The sequence below is a fragment of the Pseudorca crassidens genome, chromosome 7 (assembly GCF_039906515.1).
Source record: "Pseudorca crassidens isolate mPseCra1 chromosome 7, mPseCra1.hap1, whole genome shotgun sequence".
NCBI classification, from domain to species: Eukaryota; Metazoa; Chordata; class Mammalia; order Artiodactyla; family Delphinidae; genus Pseudorca; species Pseudorca crassidens.
Genome location: NC_090302.1, coordinates 86,075,149 through 86,091,610, shown reverse-complemented (window position 1 = coordinate 86,091,610; position 16,462 = coordinate 86,075,149). Strand labels below are relative to the sequence as shown.

The 16,462-nt window shown below is 40.9% G+C and overlaps 1 protein-coding gene across 5 annotated transcripts in view; it reads left to right on the top strand.

Annotated features, from left to right (window-relative positions):
- FANCC (FA complementation group C) overlaps positions 1 to 16,462 on the top strand; it is a 272,627-nt gene that overhangs the window by 220,466 nt on the left and 35,699 nt on the right. For all 5 annotated transcript variants that reach the window (XM_067744815.1, XM_067744813.1, XM_067744814.1 and 2 more), the window contains one exon: positions 13,594 to 13,750. In XM_067744815.1, coding sequence (XP_067600916.1) covers positions 13,594 to 13,750 — 157 coding nt within the window. The remainder of the gene's footprint in view (positions 1 to 13,593; positions 13,751 to 16,462) is intronic.

The following is a 16,462-nucleotide window of genomic DNA, read 5'->3' as shown; positions in this document are numbered from 1 at the left end:
TGAACCCCTTTTCATTATGTAATGAGCCACATATTCCTGATAACTTTCCTTGCTTTGAAGTCTGCTGTATTTGAAATTAATATAGCTACTCCTGCTTTCTTTTGATTAGTGTTAGCGTGGTATATTTTTCTCCATCCATTTAGTTGTTGTCTTTTTTTTTTTAATTTATTTTATTTATTTATTTTTGGCTGCACTGGGTCTTCGTTGCTGTGCGCAGGCTTCCTCTTGCTGCGGTGAGTGGGGGCTACTCTCCGTTGCAGTGTGCATGCTTCTCATTGTGGTGGCTTCTCTTGTTGCAGGGCACAGGCTCTAGGCACGTGGGCTTCAGTAGTTGTGGCAGGAGGGTTCAGTAGTTGTGGTTCACGGGCTCTAGAGAGCAGGCTCAGTAGTTGTGGCACATGGGCTTAGTTACTCCACGGCATGTGGGATCTTCCCAGACCAGGTATTGAACCAGTGTCCCCTGCATTGGCAGGTGGATTCTTAACCACTGTGCCACCAGGGAAGTCCCATCCATTTAGTTTTAATCTATATGCGTTTTTATATTTAACATAGGTTTATTGTAGACAAGGTATAGTTGGGTCTTGTTTTGATCCACTTTGTCAATCTGTCTTTTAATTGATGCATTTAGACCATTGAGGTTCAAAGTGATTATTGTTATAGTTGGACTAATATCTATTATATTTATTACTGCTTTATATTTGTTGTCCTTGCTATTTGTTCCTCTTTTTGTCTTCTACCCTTTTTCTGCCTTTGGTGGTTCTAACTGAACATTTTATGTGATCTCATTTTATCTCCTTTCTTGGCATATTTGTTACACTTCTTTTTTAAAACTTTTTTAGTGTTTGCCCTGGAGTTTGCAATATACATCGGCAGCTAATCCAAATCCAATACCTTATAATAAAAAAAAATCCTAATTCCTCCCTCTCGTTCCTTATACCATTGCTGTCATTCGTTTCACATACATAGGAGCATACGTAAGCATATACATACACATAAACATACATAATTGAGTACATTGTTCATATTATTATTTCTGAGCAAACAATTATCTGTTACCTCAATTAAGAATAGGAAAAATAAAAGTTTTTATTTTGTCTTCAGTTATTTCTTCTTCAATGCTCTTCATGTAGTTCTGAGTTTCTGACCTATATTATTTTCCTTCTTTCTAAAGAACTTCTTTCAACATTTCTTACAAAGCAGGTGTATTGGCAACAGATCCTCTCAATTTTCATTTGTCTGAGAAAGCCTTTATTTCTTCTCCACTTTTGAAGGATAATTTCACAGGGTACAGAATTCTAGATGGTGGGTTTTTTTCTCTCAACACTTTTGTATGTCATTTTACTCTCTGCTTGCTTGCATGGTTTCTGAGAAGTTGGATGTAATCTTATCTCTGTTCCTCTATAGGTAAGATATTTCTTTTCCTCTGGCTTCTTTCAGGGTTTTTCCTTATCTTTCATTTTTTTTTTGGTACTTGCAAAATGATATGCCTAGGTGTAGGATTTTGGCATTAATCTTGCTTGTGTTCTCTGAGCTTCCTGGAATTGTGATTTGGTGTCTGACATTAATTTGGGAAAAGTCTCAGTCATTATCATTTCAAATATTTCTTCTGTACCTTTTTCTCTTTCTTCTTCTGTTGGACCCATTATACATATGCTGTATTTTGTAGCTGTGCCACATCCCTTGGAAATTCTGTTCTGGTTTGTTTCAGTCTTTGTCATCTTTGCTTTTCGGATTGCAAGGTTTCCATTCATATATCCCCTAGGTCAGAGATTTCTTTTCCCACCAAGTCTACTAATAAGCTCGTCAAAGGCATTCTTCATTTCTTTTACAGTATTTTTTTATCTCTCATATTTCTTTTTTGGTTCTTTCTTAGTATTTCCATCTCTCTGCTTACATTGCCCATCTGTTCTTGCATGCTGTCTACTTTATCCATCAGAGCCCTTAGCATGTTAATCATAGTTCTTTTTAATTTCCAGTCTGATAATTCCAACATCTCTGCCTGATTCTTCCTCTGTCTCTTCTGATTCTTCTGATTCTTCCTCTGTCTGATTCTTCTGATTCTTCCTCTGTCTCTTCAAATTGTGTTTCTTTCCCCTTTTGGTATGTCAAGTAATTTTTTTCTTAATAGCTGGACAAGATGTGTACTAAGTAAAAGGAACTGCTGTAAATAGGCTTTTTGTAATGTGGTGATGAGATGTGAGGGGAGAGGAAGTGTTCTATAGTCTTATGATTAGGTCTCAGTCTTTCAGTGAGTCTGTGCCTCTGCACTGGGAACTTCATAAGTTTTTCTCAGTTTTTTCTTCCTCTTAAGTGGGATAGTATGCCTAGAGCTGTCTGGAAGTGGTTATTTCCTTTCCCCCTGGTCAGTTAGGCTCTGATAATACTCCTGAGGTCAGGCCTTGTTAAGAAAAACAGAGAGCTCTGTTGTATTTAAAAGTGATTCCCTTTCCCCTCTTTCTGCCTAAAGCAGGGGTGACTTTTTCTCTGATATTTACTATGTGAACCTGGTGGGAGGTAAATCTCACAATATTGTGGGGGCCCCTCTAGGACTGAGTCTCCCTGGAGTTTTTAACTTTCCGAGTTGTTCACAGTGACCCTCCAGCCATTTGCTAATTCCAGTTCAGGTTTTCCTACCCAGCACTCGTGCCTGTGGTGGTTTCTACTTGTGGACCTCTGCTCCAGTCAGCTATGATTCCCTGTATTCGCTTTCCTGTTATCTCCAGTCTCGGGGACCAAGGTTTGCCCTGTGTCCTCCCTTCTCTTAAGGATGCAAGAAGAGTTGTTGATTTTTCAGTCTGTTCTGCTTTTTACTTTTGTTAGGACAAAGTGGTGACTTACAAGCTCCTGACATGCAGAATGGGAAACCAGAAGTCTCTATATAGTACATTTTTTAAAAACATTAACTACAGTACCATTGTTATATCTTAAAATTGACACTGATTCATGATCATCACCACGTATTTAGGCAGAGAACAAATTCTCCTGTTTGGTTTTTTGGAATTAAGAGTCCAAAGTCCACACATTGCATTTGGTTGATGGGTTCACAAATCTCTTTCAATCTATAGGTTCCTTTTGTTTTGCAAATTATTTCTTGAAGTAATTTTGTTGCTCTTCCCCACTTTCAGGTTACAGAGCATCCTACCACCTTGAGTGTGATAAAGGGTGCATTCGCCCCATCAACCCTCCACTGACTTAAGATGCTCCCTTAGTCATATACAGCCATCTCTCAGTATCCATGGGGGATTGGTTTCAGGACGCCCGTGGATACCAGAATCCACAGATGCTCAAGTCCCTTATGTAAAATGGCAGAGTACAGTTGGTAGTACAGTTAGCCCTCCTTACCCGTGGATTGAGTTGTACTTAATTTCTGTATGCATTTAGGCCTGTTTTATTATTTTCTGTTCTGTTTCTTTGGCCTATCATATATGTACACATCAGTACCACTTTGTTTTAATAACAGAGTCTTTCTAATATAAAGTAAGGCTATTTCCCACTCATTTCTCTTCTTTTTCTGGGTTTTTCTGGCAATTCTTGATTGTCTTATCTTTCGAGTAAACTTTGAAACCAATTTGTCTAGCTCCAAGAAAGTCAGCTCATGTTGTCTGGAGGGAGGCTCATGTTAAATATGTAGATTAACCGAGGAAGAATGGACAACTTGATGACGTTAAGGGTTTCTATCCACCTATTCAAGAACACTTACGTCTTTCCATTTTGTTCAGGTTTACTTTCATGATCTTAAGGAGTCTTTTACATATTTTTCACATATAGGTTTTAGACATTTCTTATTCCTAATGGTTTCATTTATTTATTTATGCTGTAGTAAATGGATCTTCTTCCCATTTTCAAATTGATTTATTACATTTGGAAAGTGAACAGCCTCAAAGCTGCCATCATTCTTTCAGAAGAAGTAGTTACCAATAGAGTATTTGTTGTTTTTTATATATAATTCCTAAAAATAATGTATATTTTAATTTCATTTTTTATGAAAGTTATAACTCAGGAATTTGTTAAGGTAAGATTTAGAAAGAGATATAGAATGTTAAATTATTTGATGCTTTAAAAAAAGGTCAGAACATAATTTTCATGGTTAAGCATATGAAGTCTTTTTTTCTGTCTACTTTAAACTTATGTCAAAATTTATCCAAGAGTCTGAACTTCCTGAGGAGTCTGATCAGTTATCTTTGTTATTTATGTAAGATATTGGATAATAATCAATCTGAAAGTCTATATAATGTGGTAAGTGTGCTCCACATGCATGTGTCCGTCACATCATTTACCTGAGTACACACTGCAGGTTCTAGTGGCTCACCCCAGCAAATTTCATTTTTTACCCTCCAAAGCAATTATTCATAGTATTTACTTTTAAGTAAAATGCTCTTTGCATTTCACCTTGGTAGCTCTATTTCTGATTTATTTAGTCATACATTTTATTGAAGAATATGGTCTTAACAACTTGTATTTCCAGTCTTACTTTTTCAGCAAGAGTTGAATTAAAGGTAATGAGAAGGAGAATGCCCCTCGGCATCCTCTGTGAAACCCCACAAAGCTGCTTCAGAAATTACTGGCGAGAAGGAGGCCTGCTTAGAGAATAGCCACTCCTCCTCGACCAGCAGTGCTCAGATGGAAAGCTGAGGGTAGCGGCTCCACGAGTAGGCCTGAACTCCTTTGCTATTTATTTTACTTGTGATAGCATGTTCTCCCTCAGTAACTAATAAAATTTATTTGGTTTGGAAAATTATGTCTGCTAATCCACAGGGGACAGACTGTCGAGAAATGCTGGGTGGTCTTCAACTTGTCCAATTCTTATGGCTTCAGCTCAGCAAGTTCCCCAAGCAGTGGCGTAAGGGCTGGAGCCTTTCCATGGACACTTTCCCATAGACAGAGCATCCCAGCCACATGCTGACACGGGGAGGCTGATTCACATTACCACCTCCTCACTGGTACCCCCTTTCCCCCAGCCCCTTGAAGAGTTCCCCAAGTGTGCTGCGTGGTCATTTAGAAACCACGTACTTTCTTTGACCAAGGTGCCCTGCCCTGTGTTTAGCCTTCCAACTATTTGCTTACCACAATCACCAGTGGAATTTCATCTGGTTTACAATCGGTTGGGTGTCTTTGGCCTTGGCTTCCAAATATAGTCATGTATTTTCAGAAATGGGCAGCCTGTCTTCTTTTAAACAGCAGATGCTTGCTCCTCTCTGCAGTTTAGATAACCTAGAGGAACTTTATAATTTCTTGGCTCAAAAGTCAAACCAGACTCCTTACGTCTATCCCTGGGGTTGCCGTAATAGCCACCTGCAGGCTGCACGTTGTGTAAAACCTTTCTGGGAGGGCTTATGCAATCCTTTCATAAGTCTGTGGAGTACAAGTAATTCTGCATGACATGGCCTCTAAGGTAAACATAAATCCATTGCTTCAAAAATATTGAGAAGTTTGATAACTAGTTGGAGAATTTTTTCTACATACTGGAATGAATGAGCCAATGAACAAATGAAAGAAAGAGTGGGTGTGTGACTGACCAAGCAACTGACCTCATGCAGTAACTGTGAGTGTCAAGTAGGGTGACGATACACTTATAAGTTGTAGACCGTGACACTTTTGAGAGTTAAAAGAGGTACCTATTATAATTATGGTGGGATAACAGACACAAGCCTGTCCCAGGCACACTGGAACATATTTAAATGGGTCTAGTGCCTATAAAATATTTAGCAGGGTGCCTGGCACCCAAAATAAATACTCAATAACTGTTAGCTTGTTGCTGTTATTATTGTTGTTGACTTTAATAATAATTATATTATTTTTGATAATGTTTTATTAGGTTTTCTCAAGCTTATATCTTTTCCTCCTAATGAAATTATCACTGAACTAAGTCCAGACGTAGCTAAATTTCCATTGCTGAAAAAGCTAATACAGCCTCCAAAGATGCTAAATAAGAAAAAAATAAATTACAAGAAAAGGCTAGCCTTCAACCAAGCTTCTAGTTTTATGTTTTTTCAGCTCCAATAAGAAAAAAAATCAGGCTTTAAGGCTTTAAATCTGGCAATCCAGTGGTTAGGACTCGGCGCTTTCACTGCTGGGGCCCAGGTTCAATCCTGGTCAGGGAACTAAGATCCCAAAAAACGTGCAGCACAGCCAGAAAAAAAAAAGAGAGAAAAATCAGTCTTTAAGTATTGTCAGTATAAGTGAATGTCTAAACGAAGAAAAGCTAGTCTAATACCAAGGACAAAAAGTTAGCAAAGCAGTAGTAGTAACTAATACTCCCATTTCTATCTATCCTGGCATCCTCTTTTTTTTCTTTTTTTTTTAATCTTACTAAGATATGATCACAAAATTAGTTATTGAAAAAGTTTACTTTTCAAGTAAAAACCTGCTGATACTGATTTGTAACAGACGTTCCATTATGTTTGCATTTGTACGTTTCCTTTGATTGGTGTTGCTGCTCTTTGCTTTAAGAAGTGACTTCTCTGCACATATAAGTGATAATGATGGCACAGTTTCCTCAAATTTGATATACTTCTTCGATCAAGTTTTCATGGAAATACACCTTTGAAATGTAATAGAGAATATTCTTTACGGGTCCTTGGAATTAAGTAGTTCTCCAAAAATGTTGGTCCTGATTTCTGTGGGCTACTCCGGCAGCCCAGGCAGCCCTTGATCTCTTTCTGGTTTGGAAAGATGGAACACTGCCTGCGTTCCTCTTGAGTAAGGAAGCTCCTTTCTCTCCTCTACCTCTCAGACAGTGTTAGAACACATTCTCTACCGATGATTGCCGCCCTCCGGAACCTCTCTTGCAAAGTATTGAATTACATATTTTGGTTTTGCTATAAAAAGCATTTGGAGCCAAAATTATTTAATAAGCATCTGGACCAATTTCTTAACCTGATTACATCTTTTTCAAGAGGATGGGGCACACAACTAGCTTACTAAATTGAGTATTTGGGGAAACAAAGTACAGTTTTTTAAATGTCCAGGAGGCATCTGTCCAGAAGAGTCTAATAGCAGGAGATGTTGGACAGGGTAGAGTGTCCTGTCCAGGCCTCTCCTGCTCTGTGTCAGAAATTATGAAACTGCTATGATGCAGAAAACTTCCTGTGATTATTAGGAAGGAATTTTGGAGAGCCAAGTTTTTAATCTTAATCTATTTTTCTTGAATTTTGATCAGTATCCAGCCTAGATGGATGGAATAACTATAGACAGAGTAGGAAAAGGACAGCCTTAGAGTTTCTGTAACTAACACATATTGAATAGAATGAAAATTTTCAGTGTCCCTAAAAACGTTTTTCTTTTTTTACTTTATTGGCTCTTTAACATTTCCACAGAAATATATACACTTTATCAGGTCAGGTCAAACAGTGCAGAAGTATATACAGAAAATGTCAATTATTCCCTCCTTATCACACTGTAGTACTTCTGGTAACCATACCTTATACTCTTGTAAACATTAGAAATCTATGTGAAACAATTTTCTCTCTTTTTTTAATAAGCTTTTTTAAAAAAGCAAAAAGAAAAACAGCATTGCATCATACACATGACTCTGGAACCTGTTTTTTAACCAACATAGCTTGGGTATCCCTCAAGGGATATAGATCCAATTCATTATAAAATAGGAACATATTTCCTGATATGAATGGACCTTAATTTATTTAGCTATTTGCCAATGGATACATTCAAGTTGTTTCTAATTTTTTCTTTAAATATTGCTGCAATAAATACCTTCTAAGTAATGCCTTTATTTCTGCCAGGCAGATTCACAAAAGTATGGTTATGAAGACGAGGGATATGTGTATTTTACAGTTTATTAGGTGGTATCACATGACTTAACCAAAAGGGCAAAGCCATTCCCTGTCCCACTTCTGAGAACACCCATATCCTATACCTGCTTTAGCACCGGATGTTATCATTCATCTAAACATTTGCTGATGTGAGCATGAAAAAATGATACCTCCTGGATGTGTTAGTTTACCCTTCTATACTATTAATAAGGTTGAAAATCTGCATATTTTTATTGGCCATTTGCACTTCTTTTATAATTTGCCTTCTTTTTTCCTGGTTTTATTGAAATATAATTTATATATAATGTAAATTATATATAATTTACATTTACAGTCCAGCCAAATTCTGTTATGCAATATATTAAGATCATGTTGCTTTGGTAATTTCTTCATCCAAGATTAATTGTAGTTAAGTTTTTGATGTTTTAGAGAAAAATAGATTTTTTTTGGTTAATAGATGATTCAAATACTAAACATGAGCCCATAGATTTAATCATTTACAACAATTAGTAGAGTGTGCTATGAATCAAGGGTAATAAAAAGACAATTGTTAACATATACATTTTTCAAACTGTGTCTGAGAATAGAACAAAAATTTTATGTTCTTACTAACTTGAGTATAGAACTTACACAACTCTTATGTAAATTTGTAACTGAGCAATATCTTTTAATTCAGATATTTGCTGGAACTACCATTTTACACTAGCTTCCTTTTACATTTGTTCATATCTATCTACTGTTCATCATTCTTAACAGCTCCTGCCTCTGTGCACTGGGCATCACTCGGCCACCATGACCTCATGATAGAAACTACACTGCACATATTGCTGCTCAGAGGGCTTAGGAATGGGACTGCCTCTGAAGAACTCTCACTGAAGTGAGAAACTTTTCTAATGATGTACATATTTATTTCACATAGGTCCTCAAAAAAGATAAGGTGTGATACGAGCAGGTGTTATTTGGGAAGGGAGGAGCCACTGTGCGGCCAAGTTCTTCCCCCTGCACCTCAGAGCTTCCCTGCCTCCCAGCGGCTTTCTGGCTCTGAGACAGAGGCTATAGACACCCTCTCCCTACTCCCAAGGGGTGTTCTTCTCTCTCAAGAAAGCTGGACAGAAATCCCTTCCCAGGCGTCTGTTAATGTGGCTAAAATTGGCTGATAGCCTGGACTATTGAAAAGACTTTCCTAGACACTGAAGGGAGTGAACACAGGGTCCAGGCATCTGGCTCACCCGGGAAAACTGTCTGCTTTCACCCCTGTACCAGGCCTCAGCTTCTGAGCAACATCCTCCACTCTCCTACCTGCAGAGTGGAGAGGCCTATGTGTGACTTGAGGCTGAGGACTGGCTCCAGCACCAGACCTCCTAGGTTCAAATCGTGGCTGTGAGTCCTCCGTCCCACTCCAACCTCAAAAAATAAGGATAATAATGGTACTTGTTTTGTAGGGTTGTTATGAGGATTAAAATACAAGTAAAATGCTTAGCATTGTTCCAGGTGAGACCTTAATAAATGGCAGCTACTGGCCCTTCAGCCTCTCCAGCTCCTCTTCATCCGGCCCATCAGCAGTCAGCCCAAAGCACCACCTTTCAGGAGCACACAAGGCCACCACCCTGTGTGGCTTCCTGTTGTCACTCACTCCTAGCATAGCCGTACCTCTGAAGACCAGTCTGCAATGCTGGCTGCACTTCCACTCTTCTCCTCATGGACTCTGCCTTCAGCTTCCATCACTCCATCCCCATCCAACACTTTTCTTGGGGAGGTCACAAAGGGCCTGCCCGACGCAGTGCTCGTGCTTCCCTCCGCATGTCCTCAGCCTCTCCGCAGACTTGGTTACAGCTGGACTGGCCTTCTCTTCCTTGGTGACATGGTTCTCTGCTTCTGTCTCCTGAATGTCTGGCACTCCTCCTTCTGTCTGCAGCTCCCCCACCTCTTCCTTTACCTGTTGAAGCTCCTTGGGGCACAGACCTGGGCCCTCTCCCCACTCAGACCTCTGTCCCTCAGAGTTCTCCTCCATTCTCTTGCTGCTCCATGCCAGCTGACAGCTCCCTAATACACATCTTCAGCCCAGATCTCTCCCCAGAACTTCCAACTTGGATATTCAAGGACCTACGTCATGCCTCTGTTGGATTGTGCCTCAGGCATTCTAAATTCACACACCCCAAACTAAGCTCTCAGTAAATCCTTCACAAATCTTCTCTTCCCTTCCTTCCATTGAGTAAATGGTATGTCCATCCATCTTGCAGCTCGAGAAACTTGCGACAGCCTTGATTCCTACCTCGTCTTCACCAGCTCTCATCAAATTCATTGCCAGTATCTCTTGATATCACTGCTAAAATACACTATCTCTCCTTCTCCAGTGCCACCCAGGTCCAAGCTAACACCAGCTCCCCCTGGAAATTTGCACCCACTCTTTTCTCTGAACTGAGTTCTCCATGCAGCAATTAGAGTGATCTTTGAAATGTAAATTGGATCCTGGCACTCCTCTGTTTAAAACCTTCTGGGCCAGGGCTTCTCTGATGGCGCAGTGGTTAAGAATCTGGTGGCCAATACAGGGGACACGGGTTCGAGCCCTGGTCTGGGAAGATCCCACATGCTGTGGAGCAACTAGACCCATGTGCCACAACTACTGAGCCTGTGCTCTAGAGCCCACGAGCCACAACTGCTGAGCCCACGTGCCACAACTACTGAAGCATGCGCACCTAGAGCCCATGCTCTGCAACAAAAGAAACCACTGCAATGAGAAGCCTGTGCACCGCAACAAAGAGTAGCCCCCACTCACCACAACTAGAGAAAGCCCGCGTGCAGCAACGAAGACCCAACGCAGCCAAAAATAAATTAATTAATAAATTAAAAACAAAAACAAAAACCTTCTGGGCCAGAATAAAACACCAGACCCTTGCCTTGCCTGTGGTCCTGCACAGCCTCATCACAGGCCGCCTCACCTTTGCTCTCTTCTGACACAGCTGCTGTTCCCTCTGCTGAGGTGCTCTTCCCGGTACTACCTTGCCTATCCCACCAAGCTAGTCTCTAGCTAAACTCAACTGGAGAGGCTGTCCCTGACCACCTGATCTAAATTGGGCCCCTCCTGATATTCTCTTTTTCCTCAGCCCGTCCTTTTCCTTCATTGCCTTTATCACAGTTGATGTGTGTGTGTGTGTGTGTGTGTGTGTGTGTGTGTATGTATGTATACCTCCCACTGGGCCCTAAGCCGCTAAGGATACAGATTAGGTCTGTTTGTTCCCAGTTGTTTGGCCTGTACCCAGCACATTGAGTGCCACATGGGAAGTGCTTAGTCATCTTCCTTGAATGCGTGACTACCAGCTCCTTGCCATCGAGTATAACAGGGGTGGTGGCGTGGGAATGGCAGCCCAAAGCACCGGTGCCACAATAGAGGACATCCATAGTGTGGCCCCAGAATGTGCCAGGTGATACGAGTTTGCGGCACCGTGGCAGTTCTTCATTGCCAGGTATGGAGAGGGAAGGGGGTCCTGTAAGACTTCCCAGAAGAGCTGAAGCTCAGGGTGAGATGGGAGTTATAAAGAGGGTCGGATGAGGGCCATGCCTCTCTTCCTTTCTCCTGCCCTTCTGCCTGCTCCTGTGACAGACCCTACAATTCTTCAGCCTCTTTCAGTCTTGCCCCAGAGTTAATCTAGGACAAGGTCTACAGGAGTTAGGCTATGGGAGAAGAACAAAAAGGAACTACTAGAAATTGCTACCCTGTGTCTTTGCCTATTCATTTCCTGCCCCTGTACCCATTCCCTGGGCTTCATGCCAGCTCCTGTAGAGAAATGGCCCAGAAGTGATGGTGAAGGGAAAGACCCTGAAGGGATTGTTGGGTAATGGGCAACCTTTGTGTCCCCAGCTTTCATTTTTCTTATTAAAAGCAGTAAACATCTTTAGCAGAACCTGGAAAAGCACTCTGCTCTCTGTGGTCCTGCAGGTGAAAGGGCAGGAGGCCTTGGAAAAGCAGGACTGAGAGAAGAAAGCCAAGTTTCCACCAGATTCACAGGGAGGGCCCCCTGCCGGTGGCTCAGAGTTAGATGTCCCCCTAGAGCTCCCTCCCAGGAGAAGTAGAATCCCTGATTCACTGACCTGACATAGGAGGAGTCTCCAAATACATTATCCTATAGAAATGTAACTATACAAAATGGTTAGGGTCTATAGTGTATCATGCTGTGGACCAACTGGATCAACCAGTCCAACCAGCTTTTATGAAATTATTACTAAAGAGAATTTTCAACAGATTTACAAATACAGTGATTAAATATTTACTATGTGCCAAGAACTGTCCTAAGCACTCACTGTACATGTGTTATTATTGCATTTGATCCTTCTGACAGCACTAGGAGGGAGGTAGGCCTGTTTTACAGATGAGTAAACTGAGGTTTAGAGGTTAAGTAACTTTCCCAAGGTCATATAGTGAGTAGGTGGTGGCTCTGGGACTCAAACCCAGGGCTGACTCCACATTTTAAACCATTAGGATGCACCTTCAAACATAACTGCTTCTTAAATTAGGGACTGCATTTACCTGGATATCTCAAGGCCTTTTTCCATCACATTTTTTATCACTCTCTTTCTTCCTTCACTATATATTTATTTGTCCTTTTTGAAAGCATTTTTTTTTCTTGAGTTGAAGTGGAAGCATATTTGCAAAGGGATACTTGGTACATATTCCTTGATACTATAAATATTAACTGCTACTATGACCACAATGAAAAAAAGTCACAGATTGGATTTGTTATTGCATTTTGAACTCTTTTTTTTTTTTTAAGAGTATAATTGCTTTACAATGTTATGTTAGTTTCTGCTGTACAGTGAAGTGAGTCAGCTCTATGTATAGCTATATCCCTTCCCTCTTGGACCTCCCTCCCACCCCCCCAATCCCACCCATCTAGGTCGTCACAGAGCACCGAGCTGAATTCCCTGTGCTATACAGCAGGTTTCCCCTAGCTATCCATTTTACACATGGCAGTGTATCTATGTCAAACCCAATCTCCCAATTCGACCCACCCTCTCCTTCCCCCACTGTGTCCACCCGTCCATTCTCTACATCTGTATCTCTATTCCTGCCCTACAAATAGGTTCACCTGTATCATTTTTCTAGATTCCACATATATGCGTTAATATACGATATTTGTTTTTCTCTTTATGGCTTACTTCACTCTGTATGACAGACTGACTCTAGGTCCATCCACATCTCTACAAATGACCCACTTTCCTTTTTATGGCTGAGTAATATTCCATTCTATATATGTGCCGCATCTTCTTTATCTATTCATCTGTCGTTGGACATTTAGGTTGTTTCCATGTCCTGGCTACTGTAAATAGTGCTGCAATGAACATTGGGGTACATGTGTCCTTTTGAATTATGGTTTTCTCAGGGTATATGCCCAGTAGTGGGATTGCTGGGTTGAATGGTAGTTCTATTTTTAGGTTTTTGAGGAACCTCCATACTTTTCTCCATAGTGGCTGTATCAATCTACATTCCCACCAACAGTGCAAGAGGGGGTTCCCTTTTCTCCACACCCTCTCCAGCACTTATTGTTTGTAGATTTTTTGATGATGGCCATTCTGACCCGTGTGAGGTGATACCTCATTGGAGTTTTGATCTGCATCTCTCTAATGATTAGTGATGTTGAGCATCTTTTCATGTGCCTCTTGGCCATCTGTATGTTAGATCTTCAGCCCATTTTTTAATTGGGTTGTTTGGTTTTTTGATGTTGAGCTCCATGAGCTGTTTGTATATTTTGGAGATTAATCCTTTGTCAGTTGCTTCTTTTTTCAGTGACTCATTTATATTAAAGTTTTGTTTATTTCTTACTGAAAGGAAGAAGATTTCTCTCCCCGCGTCAGCTATACTCTGCCTCTGGCTTCGGCACCTTCCCAGCCTTGAAAATACAATGCTGCATCTTTTTGAAAAGCTTATCTCCAGTGAGAGAAATTTTCTGAGGAGGATCGAATGTTTTATGAAAGACTCATTGCTGGTATGTGCCGGGTTTTGATGAGGAGAAAAATCCTTAAAGACGATGCTGGGTATCATTTCTTTTAGTCAGCACAAGCGGAAAAAAATGTAAACTAAAGAGCGATTGGCACCTTTTAAAATAATTATCTATCTACATTTTATTTTTGAAATGCCTAATGTAGTGGGCTTTTCTGCATACTTAGAGCATGTGTTAAAAATAAGGTGAGGGAATTCCTTGGTGATCCAGTGGTTAGGACTTGGTGCTTTCACAGCTGTGGCCCCAGGTTCAATCCCTGGTCTGGGGACTAAGATCCCACCAGCCCACAAGCTGAGTGGCACGGGCAAAAAAAAAAGGCAAGCTTCGAGATTTACTTGATCATTGCACCTTATATTGCATATTCACAAGAATTGACCTGACATTTGGACAACAAATTTTTTAAAACAGTATTTCTCATTTCCACATGAAAAGTTAAGTTTTAAAAAGTGAGGATCTTATGAACAATAGGAGGAATCAATTAACAAAGAAAAGCATTCAAAAAATAAACTTTTAACCCTTCACTAGAGGAAAAATAAAATACTTAAAAGATACAAAACAAAACCCCAGAAAAGTGGTTAAAACAACAAAAACAACTGAGAATTATGTCAGTTTTCTTTTGGTGTCAGCCTGCCAGCCTTGACCCCTCCCTCCATTCAGGGGCTGCCCAGTCTCCCCTCTACTCAGCACTTCTCAGGCCTGGGAAGTCGGGGGCTCAGTGGGCCAAATGGGCCCCATTGCCTAATCCAGTGTCAGGGGCCCAAGCCCTCCAGCAGCCCTGGGAACTGACCAATGCGGATGCTTTCCCTCTGTGGGAGGCAGCTCTGGAATTTATGTGCATTTTTGTAAGAACAGGAATAAAGACCAACGCACTCTGAAAAAAACAATTAAAAAACTACAGGAGGTGTCATGCTTCTGGGGCCTCTTACAGGAACTTCAGTAGGCTCTAACATGTTTTCTCATTAGCTTTTGTAACCTAGGGGAGATATGGGGCAGAGATTTGCTTCCTTTTGTACAGATGGAGAAACTTAGCTCAAGGGAGATGGTGAACCGTCAGATCTTATGTTGGTGTTCAGGAAACTGGGCGGAGGAGAGTGCGTGCCTCCCTGCTGAGCTGAGGCCTGTGTTGGGCGGGGGTGAGTCTCTGCCTAGAGTGCGCTGAGGTTGGCTGAGTTTGCACAGCCCCCCCTCCGACACCTTCTATTTGTTTAATTCACTTAGAACTTCCTGGTTTTTTTCTTTCTCTTTTAAATTGGAGGCTGTGTAAGAGAATCATAATTGAATCTGCTGCCTTCTTACAATATCCCAGTTCTCTTTTTAGGTCCTGATCAGTCCCTACCAGCTCACGTGTGTGACCATGGCCGTGCTTGCCTTCTCCCTATTTCCTGGGCTCCCCTTTGCCTTCCCATTCTGGGGCCTCCCAGGTGACCATGGGTAGTGTTGTAGTCTCCAGCAGTCATGATGCTTTCATCTGCAAGTTAGCTGGCACAAATTGAACCCAACTGATTTAGAAGTTTATAGTGTCTGATAGAAAAAAAGAAAAGAAGATAGGTATAAAGACTGAGAGAGCCCAAAGAGAGTTACTTTTAGGAAAATTCTCCTTGACCTCATCATTCACAAGAGTTGCATATTATGGTGAAAAATAAGAAGGCACTTTATATAAAAATAATTATAATAAAATTCAGTATAAACAAAGGCTTTTAGAAGCCCCTGGCAACCTATTCAAAACATTACCTTTATTATCAGGTAAATCTATTTCTAACTTAAATATACGTGCTATAATTTAATTTGCTCTGGTCCTTTTTCAGTGGCAAAATATAGTAACTGAGCTATTTTCTTGCTTTCAAGGTTCTCATTCAATTTCCTTTAAGCCTTCTCCCTATAGAAAAATTCCAGTTTCATCGACTTCTCTAAGTTGGTTTGATTCAGCAACCTTGTGATTCTTCTCTGAGCCTCTTTGCGTCCTTTTCCCTGTGGCCCTAGGGCCTGAGCAGCACTTCAGTAAACACAGGATACTGTGTATGAGAGAGAGAGCAGGCGCTCCCATTAAACATCGCATTGTATAACCTTCCATCTCCAATTTACAGTGTAAAATGATTTCCCCCAAACAGTTTTGAAGTCAGTTGATTTACCAAAAGCATTTATCAGGATCATGTGTGTAGACATTCAGAGCTTCCATTGTGGTTAAAGGGGGGATTCCAGAGGGTGTTATTTGGTTTAATTTATTGTGGCATTGGCAGGATGTAACCGCTCTGTGCCTTATGGTTCAAGGACGTAATTATAATACAGAGCTGCAAGTCCTTGATTGGCATGGGCTGCTCTCCTCAGGCATACTGGGCCAAAAAACCCGGCAGGCTGGAATAAGCCTGTGACATGACTGAGTGATTGGAAGGGTAACCTGAAGAACCTGCTTCCTAATTGCATCATCTGATTCATTTATCATAGCACAATATCTTGGTGCAGTGACAGGACCGTGCATAAGTATCAGAGAGATCTTGAAGACTCAGCTAGCACAGGACTGCGGTACTTTTCCTCCAGAAGAAACTCGATGCCTATTACATTAGAGCTGGATTCTGAGAGTAATTAAAGTGTGATGGTCTACATAACTTGTATTTTATATGGAGCACTGTTAATTATGTTTCCATCTCTTGGGACTATCCAGAATTAGCCCTAGAAATTCTATAGTTACCAAGATGTTGC